The following is an 18,456-nucleotide window of genomic DNA, read 5'->3' on the forward strand; positions in this document are numbered from 1 at the left end:
AATTTCCATAGCATGTAGACTATATAATTCCTATTAATCTACTTATCCTTCTATGTCCTCCATCCTATTCCTTGCTCCTCTTATTTTTTCATAAATTTAAATACTTTTTAAATTCTTTTGGATATATTTTGTTCCCTGTAATCTATTTTTCCCGTGAATAAAATTCCAGTACTACTAGCTCGCTTCCCCTATGAATTCCCCTAATTCTTCTAGGCCAGAAGAGTTTACAATTCATACTGGCCAAACATCCACTCCTATATATATATATATATATATATATATATATATATATATATATATATATATATATATATATATATCCCAATCTGCTCTGGTTGTGAGGGGGCTACAATTCTGCCACCAGTCTTATATGTTTTTTCATGCTCTACATTTACTATGAGCTGTTCTAGTTTGTGGAAGAAATCAGGAGAACTTTGAACTTTTAGAATGACTATTCCATCTTCCCAGAATCCTCTGTGTATATTCTATATATTCTATATGGATAGGCATTTCATGATAAGGGAGATTCAGTAACTTTTCAAACTATTAACAACCAAAAGGATTGGGGATCTGCTTATTAATGCTGACGAGAATAAATGGGCTGACTGTTGGATAACAAAGAGAGAGAAGCGCTGAGGTATGTATCATCCACATGTTTATGGATTTAAAATACAACATACAGAATATACAAATGGGACTGAATATATTAAACAAAACAAAGGTGGCGACTAGAAGCAGGATAGCTTTGGTTGCCCTCGCTTCAGGGGATACTTTTGTGGAGGTGCTCTTACTATGTATATGATTGACATTTCTCTTGTGTCTGTACAGGATTAAGACCATATGGATACTAGAAACAGTCATGAGACCTGCAAAGAAAGTATCATGGACAAATATTATAATTTGAAATTTTATATGATTATTATTATATACATCTAAAGTTCTATACCCAGTGCTGCATCCATCTTTACTGAATGTGCTGTTCTTTGGACCATCATGACGTAGAAATAGAACCATATCGATTATTAGATGGAAGATCCAGCATAGAACAGTGCATCTAATGATGCTCTTTTGTGCTTTAATTTTCACCTGTGCCCATAAGGAGTTGTTGGGACTAATAGTAATGGCCTGGAAGACACTCAAGAGGCAGGTGCTGTTTAAGGAGAGGCTCCGGGTTAGTGTCTGCATATATGTAATGATTTTAATCCCAGTCCTGTCCAGGACACATTTTACCTTCCAAAGCCTTGTTATGGTAGGTAGTCCTCTAAAGAGAAGTACCATGGCATTGGAAAAGGCCAACTGGATGATAAGTACATTTTTAGATCTTACTGTATGAGCAGTCAGGAAAGTAAAGCTGTTTAGAATGAGGAGAGTTAAGTTCCCCAGAAATCCAATTCCAGTTAGTTGCAGGTAGGCCATCCCCAGAATTTCATCCAAGGTCAGCATTCTTTACCTCATGAAGACGATTTGCTGCCAATCTCGAGGAGACCTATGGGTAAAAACATGAAAATATGCTTGTTACATACTATGATTTTTGCCACTGAAATTCCATGCTTTCCACTATCATGAGGAACAACAAAGTTTCTCTGACAGGAACTAGTGATTTACTATTGAACTTCAAAATTCACTTCTTAGTTGAAAATCTTCTTTCATTCTGTCTTTCTATATGCCTGAAAATTTCTGTAATACAGTGTTGACCATAGTGTCAAGAAGATCTGAGTTCAGATGTGTTTCTCACACTAGTTCTGCGATCCTTCATTAGTCATACTTCATTCAGAAGTGAATTACAAACCAGTCCAGTATCTTTCCCAAGAAAACCCCACAAAGTCACACATATGTGGATACAACTAAGTAATAAAAGCAACATAAAACATGATCTCTGAACTTGTATTTTTTTTCACAATGAATGGCCTTCCTTCCTATCCCTTTTTTTTTTTTTTGTTTCTCAGATCTTCATCCTTGTGGCAGATAAAGTCTTTTTTTTTCTTCATATTACAATAAAGGTCTATATCTGGGAAATTAAATTCTACTTTATCAACTACTTTTGTGTCCCTTCTACATTTATTCCTGTGACTTCTATAATCTCCAAGTATTGCTCCACTTCATGTGTCTCAGAAGATCCTTATAGGAAATACAAAAAAATTCCTAAATTTTGATATTTAATCGCACTCAGAATCTAGTTTGCAACAATATCAATTTTGTATTTTACAATCCTTCAACTGGTAGCTCACTCTCAAACTACCTTAAGTTATATTCACATCTCTTCTTGTGTCTCATAGCATCAAATCCTTCGATCTTCTTAATTGAAGACTTTGTATCATAACTCTTATTGATTATATTCATTTAATTTGTCCACATTCTCCTTTTTGATGAAGTTATTCAACTTCACTGTTCTCATATCTATGATCCCTTAAGTTATTATTTTGTCATGGCTTTTTTCCTAGAAAACTCAGTCATCAATTATTCTCATCTTCTGCATTTGATCCTACTGACGTTTCTCTCAATGAATTTTTGAGAAAAATTGTTGACTGAATTTACTGCAAATTAACCTCCATCGTGGAGACTTCATCCCTACAACAAAGACAATATTTTCATCATCCATAATTGACTATTCACTTTTCCAGGAAGTCCCAAGGATTTCTAATGAGTACCCTCTCAGATACAAATCTTGGTCTTTATAACACTAAAAACTGCATTAGAGGTCTTCATTACCCCATTATTTATGTCTCTCATGTCCTTAACATTCCTTCTCCAAACTATCACTCCTTTCATTTTTCTCTTTTATAAATGGGGCTTTTTTCTTTGCAGTTCCTCTATATATAACCATGATGATATGTGCCATCTTTCCCAGAATATTATTTCCTCTAAAATACTCATTTTTAATTATTTTCCATCATTCCTTATCTCCTGGTCTTTTATCTGCTGATTACAATTTTGCCTATATCTCACCCATCCTCAAATTATCTCTTGATCCAACCATCTTCACTCCCTTTCTTATTATACCTTTTCTTCTTTTTATAACTAAATTCCTTGAGAATATGTTATAGAACTGATGCCTCTTTTTTTCTTCTTCTTATCTTAACACCCAACAATCTGATTTCTGAGTTTGTATTCAACCAGAACTTTTCTGGACAATTTTATAAATGGTCTTTTAAGTAGTCACTCTTATGGCCACTTCTCGGTCCTCAGTGATTGGCATTTACCTGCATCTTTTGGAACTGTTGATTACCATTTAGTTGATTGTCTTTACTTTCTAGCTTTTTAGCTTTTATGGCTATACTCTTGATTCCCTTCTTACTAATTAGACTGCTACTTCCTAGTCTCCTTTTCTTGATCTTAATCTATCTCAGAATCCACCAGGGGTGGTTGAGCTATGTCTCCCAATTCTTCTTCTGTATCTTTTTTTTCCCTCTATTATATTTCCTTTGCTGAGATCATTTGCATTCCATGGATAGAAAAAAATATCTCTATATTAATTATAAAATCTACCTACCTGGACTTATCCTCCCTCCTGACCTCCATTCTCGCATACAACTGAATTCCTACATCTTAAAATGAATGTCCCAGATCAATCTTAACCTTAATATTTAAAAAAGTTTAATGCATTATCTTTCTCTCCACAACTTTCCTTTTTTAAACTTCCCTATTCCTTTTAAGGTTGCCAACACCATCCTGATTATTTAGGTTTGAAATGCGTCATTTATTCACAAGTTCCTATCAAACTCCTACCCTCATAATCATTTTATTGCCAAATCTCATTCATTTTATATTTATATCATCTTTTACATAGACACTTTTCACTCTGACATTGGAATCACCCTGGTGTGTGTTTTCATTGCCTCATGCCCAAACAAATGTCATAGACTCTAGATAGTTTCTCAGAATAAAATCTGTCTCCACTCTAGTTCATTTTATATTCAACTAAGAGATCTTCCTATAGTGTTAGTCTAATTTTATCAACACACCTTTTTAGTAAACTACAATTACATCTCATTACATTCAGATTCAGATATAAAATTACTTTGAAAAATTCAAAGCCTTTCATAATCTGGCCCCTTCATACATTTCTAGTTTTCGTAAAACATATTCCCTACTATATAGACTGTGATCCAGAGAAACAGGTTTTCTTCTACTTCCTTAAACAAGAACCTAAATCTCTAGTATGCATAAATTTTTGCTTGATATTTCACAATCTTGGGATGTTTTCCATCTTCTTTTCTGCCTTCTCTGCCTCTCCCTGGCTTCTTGTAAACTTCAATTAAAATCCTATCTTTTTTTAAGAAACATCTCCCATTACTCCAAAATGGTAGCATCTTCCCTCTGTGGATATCACTCATTAGTCTTGTAAATAAGTAATATGTTGATGTCAGTTTGCATGTAGTCTTCCCCATTATAGTGTGAGAGAATAGATATCTTTTGTCTTGTCTTTGATCCCTATTTCTTTGCCTATTCTTGAAACATGGTGTGTTTTTAAGAAATATTTTTTGAATTAGAATTTCAAATCAGAATGTGGGCCTATCCCAGTAATGTATTTCTTACACATCTCATTGTTGTTCCTATGCTTTCCTCCTGTTTTCAAATATGGGATTTCAGGGAATGCATATTATCCATCTTGATCTTTTAAGAACAGAGTCTGACATAATTAAAAGTCTCTGTTTCTAACTCCGGAGATTAAGTTACAAAAGCATAAGAATTTATTATGAATTAATTTTAAACCCCATTTAATCACAATATAATAATTCTTTTTAAAATATTATATACAGTTATTTCCTAAGCAGTCATTTCATCTATCAATTCTGCTACCCAATCTTTTCTATCCAAGTCCTTCTAATTCCTTCTTAAGAAAAACAAGCCGATTTAAAGACACCTTGAAATGCAGTAGCCCCTCACTCCTGCATGAATTAGGGTATTTTATTTTTCTGAGAACTCTTGTATTTATTAGTCAGGGACTGAATGCCATATCTTTCCTAAATCAAAGGAATTACCAAGACATTGCATCTAGAGTGGGATTGATTCTATGAGCTTAATTGGTCTAAATCATCACTATTTATTTATTTTTTCAATAATGAAAGCAAAGTTTACAGTAGTGATAAGATTTACCCAAAGAATTATAAACAACAAGGAGCATAAGAATCTCAACCCTTGCTGTCTAACTCTGAAGTCTTTTTCTCAGCTCAATTTGATGCTGCTCCAATGATATTGTTGTTCCTGGAGGGCAGAGCACTGCTTCAACCCCATATTTTTAATGTAAGAAGAAACTAAATCACTCGTATTATTAAACTCAACCAGGATCAGGGAGCATGCTGAGGTAGGGGAAAAATACTTTGTGATCATCTTATTTAGGAGGCAGAAATGAAGATGCAAAGAACTCTCAGTTTGCACATCTGTGTTGATTTCTGAAATGGCAGACTCTGCATTTGGGGACAGGGACAGGAGAGAATGCATTATCAATAATTAGTATTTGCATCCTTTTATTTTCTTCCCATTCTCTCAATATAGAGAAGCATGTTTGGTCACATTAAGGAAAGGTAATGGATTGGGACAGGGAAAAGGTGAGAACAGAAGCCAGGGGTCTTTATTGTCATGCTCCTTTCATAAACCAGTAAGAAACTGCTGACCCTGACCATGCCATGTTAAGTAATGAGACAGGATGCAATTCCTGTGCTCATTAACAGATCTAGGCTTGTATGCCAAAAATGATATTTCTCAAGACAGAGACAGACTAAATAAAACTATCCCCTATCCATCTGCTTCCAATGTAACCAATATCTGCCATATATGTGCCTACGGATGCTTTTTGGAGAAAATATCTCAACGTCAGAATTTCTTGTCAGTTAATTTCACAGTGATCTATACCTTTGATTCAGCTAAAGTCAACAATTCTTAAGCAATTGTCACAACCCCATTTGGGGCCTGGTAACTGAATGTGGGGGTCATGAAATTTTGAATTGTTATCAGTGAATGTTGGATTTTATACTTTATTTTTATACCTCCATATATGGATAAGCATTAAAATTTCTCAGGTGAAAGGGGTCAAAAGTGGGAAACGCTTAAGAAGTCCTGCCTTAAGTGAAGCCCAGAGGAGGAAGAGTTGAGAAATATTCAGCCAGCAGTGGAGCAGATTCAATACCTGTTCTAGATAGCTCTGGACACCTTATTCCTTTTCATTGTGATGGAGAGTGTTATTTCTAGGTCTACTGCATACAGCCATAGGAATATTAGTTTTATTTTCTTTGAATTACTCAGTCTCTTGCACTTTTTCTTATAACTATGTCCTGGCTTGCCCAGCTTCCTTCAGATCTTAGCCAAAGTCTTATCCTTTTAAAGAAGCTTCTGCCTGTTAGCCATTATCTGAACATCTTCTCTTTTATGTATATAATATGTCTCCTTCTCTGTCCTTATCTCTTTCTCATGTCTCTGTCTCTGTCTCTGTCTCTGTGTCTGTGTCTGTGTCTGTCTGTCTGTCTGTCTGTCTCTCTCGCTGTCTCTCTCTGTCTCTGTCTCTCTCTGTCTCTCTTTCTCTCTCTCTGTCTCTCTCTCTCTGTGTCTCTGTGTCTCTCTGTCTCTCTCTCTCTGTGTCTCTGTGTCTCTCTGTCTCTCTCTCTCTCTGTCTCTCTGTCTCTGTCTCTCTCTCTCTCTGTCTCTCTCTCTCTCTCTCTCTCTCTCTCTCTCTCTCTGTCTCTTGCCTGCGTTTGCAGGTTTTTGCATGTTGGGAATCCCCGGTAGTCTTTGAACTTCTTGAAGAAGGCAGTGCTTCTTCTTCTTTACCTCCTCTCACTCAGCACAGGAACTGGGACCATTGCTATGTGTCTACTTTGCTTTTTGAGTGGCTAACTTTCATTTAGCTCATTCAGTAAGATTTTAAGCTAGGCTGTTAAGCATCTAATCATTGATTCTCTTATGTTGTAGAGATCTCTGTCTCAGGTACTAAGGCACAGTCACTTACCAGGTCGGTCTCTGTCAATACAGCAGAAAGTAGAACAGCCAGCAATCTGTGTTGAAGCAGGAAAATATGACTGTATGACTGTGTGGGTCATATATAGGGGATGGTCAGGGATGCAGTTATTATGCTGGCTGTGTCTGAGCTCATCTCTCCAGCAGGACTACAATTATCATGTCACCTTCAGAGAAATGGTATTGTTTGCCTGGGTTAACCTGGGACCCATTTAAAAAAAATGAACTTTTATCCCAAGTGTTTACATTATTTAGACTATTGATTGCTTAAAGTCTCTAGTGTAGCATCAATGAGCAGGTGGGGAGAAAGGAAAGAATGAAGGCCTGTCAAGTGACTTGCATGAAGATACAATAAGATCATGTGAGCCAGTGGATTTGCACTTAATTGATGTTCAGCTTTGGTTATAGGTGTTTCATTTGTATAATTGACATAGTTGGGTCTGTCTTATAGGACTCTCCCTACAGGCTCCCTATTTTGTTTTCTATCTAATGGAAAAAAAAATTCAAATCAAGTTTGCCCCTCCAAAAAAATGAGGGCTGATTCCTCATTAGGAACTGATAATCATCTGTAATCAAGATTATCTCAACTTCTATCCCCTACAGAAAAGGAGGACCAACACTTGGATCAAAAACTCATGCAATATCCTGTTTTGAGGGGTTGGGTCAGAACATCACACTTCTTTTCCCAACTTCTTTCCCTGTATGAGCAGACTTAAACCTCCATATATTTTCCCTCTCTAGCTACCTAACTTCTTAATTCTATAATTTCTTCAATTGTCAGGGCCTACTCTTCTTCCTCATTTCTCCATATAATGAGCTTGACCTTGATTTTGGAATGATACATGAATACTGTTCTTCCATATCTAAGAACAGTGACATTCTTTGCTGATCTAAATTTATCACATGCTATTTCTCCTTGCTTCTTATTCCTCTTTAATCAAGCATTTTTAAAAATTAGTTTTATAATTATAAATTTTTTGACAGTATATATGCATGAGTAATTTTTTATAACATAATCCCTTGTATTCATTTTCTCCAAATTTTCCCCTCCCTCCCTCTACTCCCTCCCCTAGATGACAGGCAATCCCATATATTTTACATGTGTTACAGTATAACCTAGATACAATATATGTGTGTTTTCTTGTTGCACGTTAAGTATTGGTTTCTGAAGGTAGATAGACAATAGTGCTAATATTTTACATTCACTTCCCAGTGTTCCTTCTCTGGGTGTAGTTGTTTCTGTCATTCATTGATCAACTGGAAGTGAGTTGGATCTTCTTTATGTTGAAGATTTCCACTTCCATCAGAATACATCCTCATACATTATGGTTGTTGAAGTGTATAGTGATCTTCTGGTTCTGCTCATTTCACTCAGCAACAGTTGATTTAAGTCTCTCCAAGCCTCTCTGTATTCCTCCTGCTGGTCATTTCTTACAGAGCAATAATATTCCATAACCTTCATATACCATAATTTACCCAACCATTCTCCAACTGATGGACATCCATTCATCTTCCAGTTTCTAGCCACTACGAAAAGAGCTGCTACAAACATTTTGGCACACACAGGTCCCCTTCCCCTCTTTAGTATTTCTTTGGGATATAAGCCCAGTAGTAGCACTGCTGGATTAAAGGCTATGCACAGTTTGATAACTTTTTGGGCATAGTTCCAAATTGCTCTCCAGAATGGCTGGATTCTTTCACAACTCCACCAACAATGCATCAGTGTCCCAGTTTTCCCACATCCCCTCCAACATTCATCATTATTTGTTCCTGTCATCTTAGCCAATCTGACAGGTATGTAATGATATCTCAGAGTTGTCTTAATTTGCATTTCTCTAATCAGTAGTGATTTGTAACACTCTTTCATATGAGTGGATATAGTTTCAATTTCATCATCTGAGAATTGTCTGTTCATATCCTTTGACCATTTATCAATTGGAGAATGGTTTGGTTTCTTATAAATTAGGATCACTTCTCTATATATTTTGGAAATGAGATCTTTATCAGAACCTTTAACTGTAAAAATATTTCCCAATTTGTTACTTCCCTTCTAATCTTGTTTGAATTAGTATTGTGTGTACAGAAACTTTTTAGTTTGATGTCATCAAAATCTTCTATTTTGTGATCAATAATGATCTCTAGTTCTTCTCTAGTCATAAATTCCTTCCTCCTCCACAGGTCTGAGAGGTAGACTATTCTCTGTTCCTCTAATCTATTTATGATCTCATTCTTTATGCCCCTCCCTCCCTCTACTCCCTACCCTAGATGATAGGCAATCCTATACATTTTACATGTGTTACAGTATAACCTAGATACAATATATGTGTGTAAATCCAATTTCTTGTTGCAGGTTAAGTATTGGTTTCTGAAGGTAGATAGACAGTAGTGCTAATATTTTACATTCAATTCCCAGTGTTCCTTCTTGATCTTATCTTGGTATATGGTGTTAAGTGTGGATCCATATCTAATTTCTGCCATACTAATTTCCAGTTTTCCCAACAGTTTTTTTCAAATAGTGAAGTTTCATCCCAAATGTTGGTATCTTTGGGTTTATCAAACACTAGATTGCTATAATTGTACCCTTTTTTGTCCTTTGTACCTAATCTGTTCCACTGATCAACTAGTCTATTTCTTAGCCAATACCAAATGGTTTTGGTGACTGCTGCTATATAATATAGCTTTAGATCAGGTACACTTAGACCACCTTCCTCTGAGTTTTTTTTTCATTAGTTCCCTTGAAATTCTCGACCTTTTAGTTTTCCATATGAACTTTGTTGTTATTTTTTTAGGTCACTAAAATAGTTTCTTGGGAGTCTGATTGGTATAGCACTAAATAAATAAATTACTTTGGGGAGTATTGTCATCTTTATTATATTCGCTCGGCCTATCCACAGGCACTGAATGTCTTTCCAATTATTTAAATCTGACTTTATTTTTGTGGCAAGTGTTTCATAATTTTGCTCATATCTTTCCTGACTTTTCTTTGGTAGATGGATTCCCAAATATTTTATACTCTCAACATTTGTTTGGAATGGAATTTCTCTTTGTATCTCTTGCTGTTGCATATTGTTGGTGATGTATAAAAATGCTGAGGATTTATGTGGATTTATTTTGTATCCAGCAACTTTGCTAAAGTTGTGGGTTGTTTCTAATAACTTTTTATTAGAATCTCTGGGGCTTTCTAAGTATACCATCATATCATCTGCAAAGAGTGACAGTTTGATTTCCTCATTACCTACTCTTATTCCTTTAATCTCTTTCTCGATTCTTATTGTTGAGGCTAACATTCCTAATACAATATTGAATAGTAATGGTGATAGTGGGCAAGAACCTTGTTTCACTCCTGATCTTACTGGGAAAGGTTCCAGTTTATCTCCATTGCATATTATGCTTACTGACAGTTGTAAATATATGCTCCTGATTGTTCTAAGGAATAGTCCATTTATTCCTATACTCTCAAGCATTTTTAGTAGGAATGGATGTTGGGTTTTGTCAAATGCTTTTTCTGCATCTATTGAGATGATCATATGGTTTTTATTAATTTGATTATTAATATGGTCAATTATACTAATAGTTTTTCCTAATAATAAACCAGCCCTGCATTCCTGGTATAAATTCTATTTGATCATAGTGTATTATCCTGGGGATGATTTTCTGAAGTCTTTTTGCTATTTTTGTTATTTAAGATTTTAGCATCAATATTCATTAAGGAAATTGGTCTATAGTTTTCTTTCTCAGTTTTCGATCTACCTGATTTAGGTATCAGTACCCTGTCTGTGTCATAAAAGAAATTTGGCAGGACTCCTTCATCCCCTATTTTTTTCAAATAGTTTATATAACATTGGGGTTAGTTGTTCTTTAAATGTTTGGTAGAATTCACATGTAAATCCATCTGGTCCAGGGGATTTTTTCCTGGGGAGTTCATTAATAGCTTGTTCTATTTCTTTTTCTGAAATGGGACTATTCAAGCAATTTATCCCCTCCTCTATTAATCTAGGAAGCCTATATTTTTGGAGGAAGTCATCCATTTCACTTAAGTTATCAAATTTATTGGCATAAAGTTGGGCAAAGTAACTCCTTATTATTTCTCTAATTTCCTCTTCATTGGTGGAAAGATCCCCCTTTTCATTTGTAAGACTAACAATTTGATTTTCCTCTTTCCTTTTTCTAATCAGATTTACCAAAGGTTTATTTATTTTATTGGTTTTTTTCATAAAACCAACTCTTGGTTTTTATTTATTAATTTAATAGTTTTTTTTACTTTCAATATTATTGATTTCTGCTTTTAATTTTAGTATTTCAAGTTTGATTTTTGGTTGGGGGTTTTTAATTTGGTCTTTTTCTAGCTTTTTAAGTTGCAGGCCCAATTCATTAATCTTCTCTTTCTTTATTTTGTTCAAATAAGCCTCTAAAGATATAAAATTTCCCCTTATTACCGCTTTAGCTGCATCCCACAGATTTTGGTATGATGTCTCATCATTGTCATTATCTTGGGTGAAATTATTAATTGTTTCTATAATTTGCTGTTTCACCCAGTCATTCTTTACGATGAGATTATTCAGTTTCCAATTACTTTTTGGTCTATTTACCCCTAACTTCTTATTGAATGTAGTTTTTATTGCATTGTGATCTGAGAAGAAGGCATTTATTATTTCTGCCTTCCTACATTTAATTTTGAGATCTTTATGTCCTAATATATGGTCAATTTCTGTATAGGTTCCATGAACTGGTGAGAAGAAAGTATATTCCTTTCTGTCACCATTCAGTTTTCTCCAAAGGTCTATCAGACGTAGTTTTACTAATGTTCTATTTACTTTTTAAATTTCTTTCTTATTTGTTTTGTAGTTTGATTTGTCTAAATCTGAGAATGTAAGATTGAGATCTCCCACTATTATAATTTTACTGTTTATTCTTCTTGCAATTCTCTTAACTTTTCCTTTAGAAAGTTAGATGCTATACCATTTGGTGCATATATGTTTAGTATTGATATGGCTTCATTGTTTATGCTACCTTTTAGCAGGATATAGTTTCCTTCCTTATCTTTTTTAATTAGATCAATTTCTACTTTTGCTTGATCTGAGATAAGGATGGCTACCCCTGCTTTTTTGGCTTTACCTGAAGCATAATAGATTCTGCTCCAACCTTTACCTTTACTGTGTATGTATCCTCCTGCTTTAAGTGTGTTTCCTGAAACTGGAAATTAGTATGGCAGAAATTAGATATGGATCAACACTTAACACCATATACCAAGATAAGATCAAAATGGGTCCATGATTTAGGCATAAAGAATGAGATAATAAATAGATTAGAGAAACTAAAAATAATCTACCTCTCAGACCTGTGGAGGAGGAAGGAATTTATGACCAGAGGAGAACTAGAGATCATTACTGATCACAAAATAGAAGATTTTGATTACATCAAACTAAAAAGTTTCTATACAAACAATACTAATGCAAACAAGATTAGAAGGGAAGTAACAAATTGGGAAAATATTTTTAAAAGTAAAGGTTCTGACAAAGGTCTCATTTCCAAAATATATAGAGAACTGACCCTAATTTGTTTTTTATTCATTTTTCCAAATTATCCCCTCCCCCCTCCACTCCTTCCCCCGATGACAGGTAATCCCATACATTTTACATGTGTTACAATATAACCTAGATACAATATATGTGTGTAAATACCATTTTCTTGTTGCACATTAATTATTAGCTTCCGAAGGTATAAGTAACCTGGGTAGATAGACAGTAGTGCTAACAATTTACATTTGCTTCCCAGTGTTCCTTCTCTGGGTGTAGTTATTTCTGTCCATCATTGATCAACTGGAAGTGAGTTGGCTCTTCTTTATGTTGAAGATTTCCACTTCCATCAGAATATATCCTCATACAGTATTGTTGTTGAAGTGTACAGTGATCTTCTGGTTCTGCTCATTTCACTCAGCATCAGTTGATGCAAGTCTCTCCAAGCCTCTCTGTATTCCTCCTGCTGGTCATTTCTTACAGAGCAATAATATTCCATAACCTTCATATACCACAATTTACCCAACCATTCTCCAATTGATGCACATCCATTCAACTTCCAGTTTCTAGCTACAACAAAAAGAGCTGCCACAAACATTTTGGCACATACAGGTCCCTTTCCGCTCTTTAGTATTTCTTTGGGATATAAGCCCAATAACAGCAATGCTGGATCAAAGGGTATGCACAGTTTGATAACTTTTGGGGCGTAGTTCCAAATTCCTCTCCAGAATGGCTGGATTCTTTCACAACTCCACCAACAATGTATCAGTGTCCCAGTTTTCCCACATCCCCTCCAACATTCATCATTATTTGTTCCTGTCATCTTAGTCAATCTGACAAGTGTGTAGTGGTATCTCAGAGTTGTCTTAATTTGCATTTCTCTGATCAGTAGTGATTTGGAACACTCATAAGAGTGGAAATAGTTTCAATTTCATCATCTGAGAATTGTCTGTTCATATCCCTTGACCATTTATCAATTGGAGAATGGTTAGGTTTCCTATAAATCAGGGGTATCAAGGCAAAGTCACTAACCAGGTTGAATTTTTGAACAAAACTGGAAAAAAAAAAAAGAAAGCAGCAACTCAGTGTTTGAAGGGATATGTATGGATCAATATCTGCCTGTTTATGGCTATAGGGGCAGGGCCAGGGTTGCAGTTATAGTGTCATCATGCCAGAGCACATTTCTCCCCAGGGATATAATTATCATGTCAAATGTAGAGAAATGACAACATTTGTCATTCATAGAAACAATTGTCTAAGAGAAAGTTCACTTTAGTCCCGGATGGTTATGGCTTTCTACAAAGACTACTGATTATTTAGAATCTCTAGTGCAGCATCAAAGAGCAGGCAAGGGAAAAAAAAATTTTGTCTGGATTAGAGTTTTGACAAAATGAGGGCCTGTTAGGTGACTCTCAGAACAATAAACAAAATTGAGACAGTAGATTGATCTTCAAACTAATGTTCTCCTTTGTTTAATTGGCATAATTGAGTTTGCTTTTTATGCCTCTCCCTCTAGTCTCTCTATTTTTTATCCTATCAAATAGATAAGAGAACAAAGATCACGTTCAGCTCTAGGACAAACTGCAAGGTAGTATACTGCATTAGGAATTGTGGTGAACTCTGCTCAAAAATTGTCTCACCTTCCATCTTCTGCAGAGAAATAGGACCAAGAAGGGTATAAAAATGAAGAAAGTTATTGTTAATTTGAAGGGTTGGTCCTGTTCATAATTGTCTTTTTCCCTACTCTTTTCCTTAATAGGAGAAGTCAATCGGTATATTTATATTTCTTTAAGCTGCTTTATTTCCCAATTATTGATTCTCAGTTGCCACAGTCTATTCCTTTACTTCACCTCACCAAGAGATTATTCTGTCAATCACACATGAATATTCCACTTCCATGATCAAGAATACTGACGTTCCTTTGCTAATCTAATATCTTCATGTTTTCTTTCTTCAGACCCTTTATTCCTCCTCAAATAAGCAATTTGTTATTTATTAAGCTCCTATTGTGTGCCAGGCACTGGGTTTCCATATAGTAGTAGTGACAAAAACTAATTTTATCAAACCTCCATTATTCCATATTTTTCCTGTTTCAATGATTCTGATCCCCTGTATATCACTGTTTAATCCTCATTTTCTGTTCTTCAGTGCTGTCTCCCCTACTTTTATCTCCTTAAATTGTCTTCTCTACCCCCAGCTCCAATGCACAATTTCATATCTAGCCACCTTCCCTTTGTGCTCTCTAGAAAGCTTGCTGCAGAAGTAATAGTTTTGATTTCATCTTAAAGCTTTTCCTTTCCAGACTCTTTCCATCTCCCGATCACTTAGACCAGAATCCCTACATATCAAATATCATCTCTAGCCATATATTCCTTCTCTTCCTTTATTTTCACTTATTGCCCCCTCCCAATCAGCTGGGTAAAAAAATCTTTGCTCCTATTATTAGCTTCTGCCTCTCCCATTACCAGCTTCTGTCTTTCCTGTTTCAGCAATATATTTACCTGTCTGTATTTTTCTTCTTTACCAGAGAGTATTGCTATTTTTCTATTAAATAATAGATATTTAGAATTAATGGTCTTTATAGGGATATAACATTCTTTTCTTACCTTTTCTCTTTTCTTTTCCTTTTTCAATTAATTCCTCTGATCTCTTTCCCTTTACCTTTCCCTCCTCTTTTTCCCTGTCCCCTGCCTCTGTTCTTCCTTCCCTTTTTCTCCCCTTCCTCTTATTTTCTTTTTCCTTTCCTCAAATTGCAGACTCTCAGATGCCTTTCTAATTTCCTTTGTATTTTTCTGAATCTCTAAAGTTTCTTAATAAGATTCTTTCACATTGTAATGTTTTTCAAAATGATGTAGAATGACATAACATTATTTCCTTCTGACAGAGCTTTTCTGAGCTAGTTTTTACTAAATAAGCATAATTCTGTCAAGTGATCCTTCAGTCATAAGTGATATCATTGAGATTTTCCAGATTAGATATTCTAAGAATCCAATTAGCTAATGAATATACTTTTTGAATAGGTAATATAATGTGCTGTTGCTAGTCTTAGGACTCATCAAGGCCCAATAATTCTCATTATCTGAGGTAATATTTTGTCAAGTATTAGATAGTACTAAGAGGTGCATGATATATAAAGTCCAGGATAGCAATATAAAAGACTTACGTGAAGGGCATAGTACTTCTGGAAAGCCCACAGTCTTAATAGATATAACTATTTAAGTAATCATCTGCCTTTATGAATGGAAGAGGAGAAATGCTTAAGAAGCGGAAGCTGATCTCAATTCTCTGGGTTTCCTATAAATTTTTAGGTTTGGAAGTTCACGAAGAATCTGAGTAAGCATGTAGAAGAACAGAACTAGGATGGCTTCCCTTCTGCTTCCAATATAGCATTCCTGATGAGGTTGGATAATATATGAACCACAAAGAAGGAGGATACTATTTTCCCAGATCCCATTATTTCCATTAACTTCATTCTAATATAGTATACAAGTATGTCAATTTAGTAGAGTGGAAGGGAAAAAAAAAGTTTAGAAAGAAATACAATCAGTAAGTGTGAAGTCCGAGCTACCTCCCTGGAGGCCTCAGGATCTGCCATAGTCAGGATTAAGTAAAGTCCTTGGTCTTTAGGGGGAGGTGTGAAGGAGATGGACAAAACTGCCACAAGCTCATCTCCTGGACCTGCTACAAAGTGGATCTGGCTTGTCTCACACCACCCTCTAATCTCTCTTAAGATCATCTGTATACACCAAAACACTGAGACTGTAGGGAACAGTGAAAAGGACCATTGTCCCAAACATATGCTAATAGAATCTTTGTCCAATAGGTAATCAGCCTTAAGTGCTTGGTTGTCTGATACAAGCACAACTTTTAAGAGTTTCAGCTTTTTACAAGTAAGTACACACAATTAATTAATTCATATATGTAATGAAATTTGTAGTATAGTTTTTTAAATGACTCATATATATATATGTATATATATATATATATATATATACACATATACATTTATGCTTGTTTATATATACACATATATAAATATACTATATGCTTCTTTGTCCTCTATTTCTTTGAGTGTGGATAACATTATGTTTCATGTGCCAAAGTCTTTCCATAATTTTCTAAATCCACCAATTAATCATTTCCTACACCACAGAAATATTTTAAAATTATACTATGTAGTTATTTAAATAGTGTAAAACAATATTAATATGATTGACATATAGTGTACTTTCCCTATTTTTCTCTTTTGAACAAACCTTTTTAAGCTTTAACTTTGACTGAAATCAATGAGTACTATCTCCCCCTTTTTAAAATAAATTCTATTCCTGATTAATTTTATTATGCTTGTGTGTATGTCTTATTTCATATCCCTGCTGACTATTTTATGTCTACCAGCTATCTTGCCTTGCCATGATTATTTGACCTACCTTCCTTCCAAGGTTCCCTGCCTTTTCTTTATTCTTCTCCACTCTTTCCTTCTCTCTTTATCTCATTACCATTAATTAATCTACAGAAGATGCCCATCAATTGAGGAATGGCTGAATAAGTTGTGATATATGAAGGTAATGAAATATTATCATTCTATAAAAAATGAAGAACAAGCTGATTTTAGAAATACCTCAAAAATTTACATGAACTGATGCTGAGCTAAATAAGCAGAACCAGGAATACATTGTACACAATAACAGCAAGAATGTGTGATGATCATCTATGAAGGATTCAGTTCTTCTCAGCGGTTCAGTGATCCAAAGCAATTTCAATAGACTTTGGACAGAAATTTTGGTTTGTTGTCTTATTATTGTTATTCCCTTGGGTGAAAATTATTGATGGTGTCTATGATTTGCTGTTTCATCCATTCATTCTTTAGGATGAGATTATTTAGTTTCCAATTATTTTTGGTTTATTTTTCCCTGACATTTTATTGAATATAATATTTATTGCATCATGAGCTGAAAAATGCATTTACTATTTCTGCCATTCTGCATTTGATTTTGAGGTCTTTATGTCCTAATATATAGTCAATTTTTGTATAGGTTACATGAACTTCCAAGAAGAAAGTATACTTCTTTCTGTCTGTATTCAATTTTCTCCAAAGATCTTTTTATCTCCTGGGCTTGCCCTACCAGCTGATGTGACATATAGACTACATGGCACATCTCAAAGAAAGAGCAGTGCCTCATTGTCCCTATTATCTAGTATTTACCTTTCTCCTTTTCAAAGTATAATCTCCTTTCTACTTCTAGTTCCTTTATAATAACAGTAAAATAAAATTATACATGCACTCTCTCTATATACCATAACAGAAATACAGTTCTCAAGAGTTCTTTTTTTTTTTTACCTTTTTTAGACTTGAGCTCTATATTTGGAGGTCAAACTTTTTTTTTTTTTTTTTTTTTTTTTTTTTTTTTAGTTCTGGTCTTTTCATCAAACATAAGTGGAATTCATCAGTTTCATTGAATGCCCATCTTCTTCCCTGAAAGAAAATGCTCAGTTTAGCAGGGTAATTTATTCTTGGCAGCATTCCAAGTTCCTTCAACTTTTGGAATATCAGATTCCAGGTCCTTCAATCCTTTAAAAGTCGAAGCTGCTAGGTCCTGAGTAGTCTTGTGACTGCTCGGTATTTGAATTGTTTCTTTCTGGCTGCTTGTAATATTTTTCCTTGGCCCAATAGTTCTGAAATTTAGCCATGGTATTCCTTGGGGTTTTAATTTTGGGGTTTCTTTCAGGGAGTGTTTGGTGAATTCTTTCAATGGTCATTTTTCCTTCTGATTCTATGACATCTGGGCAGTTCTATTTTATGATTTCCTGAAAAATAGTGTCTAAGCTCTTTTTTTTCATCATGTATTTCAGGGTGTCCAATAATACTTAGATTGTCACTTCTAGATCTATTTTCTAGGTTGGTTGTTTTCCCAATTAGGTATTTTACATTTTTTTCACTTTTTTTGGTTTTGCTTAACTGATTCTTGTTTTCTCCTTGATTCATTCATTT

The 18,456-nt window shown here is 34.7% G+C and overlaps 1 protein-coding gene across 1 annotated transcript; it reads right to left on the reverse strand.

Moving 5' to 3' along the window:
* Window positions 1-546: 546 nt before the first annotated feature.
* LOC141547388 (vomeronasal type-1 receptor 3-like) lies at window positions 547-1,443 on the reverse strand. The gene has a single exon (XM_074275832.1). It carries the CDS (start codon window positions 1,441-1,443, stop codon window positions 547-549), a length of 897 nt encoding a protein of 298 aa, XP_074131933.1.
* Window positions 1,444-18,456: the final 17,013 nt, after the last annotated feature.

Source organism: Sminthopsis crassicaudata, chromosome 6 (genome assembly GCF_048593235.1).
Source record: "Sminthopsis crassicaudata isolate SCR6 chromosome 6, ASM4859323v1, whole genome shotgun sequence".
NCBI classification, from domain to species: Eukaryota; Metazoa; Chordata; class Mammalia; order Dasyuromorphia; family Dasyuridae; genus Sminthopsis; species Sminthopsis crassicaudata.

Excerpts from the sequence above, each read along its gene's own strand:
- LOC141547388 (XM_074275832.1), bottom strand. The coding sequence starts at position 1,443 with ATGCTGACCTTGGATGAAATTCTGGGGATGGCCTACCTGCAACTAACT.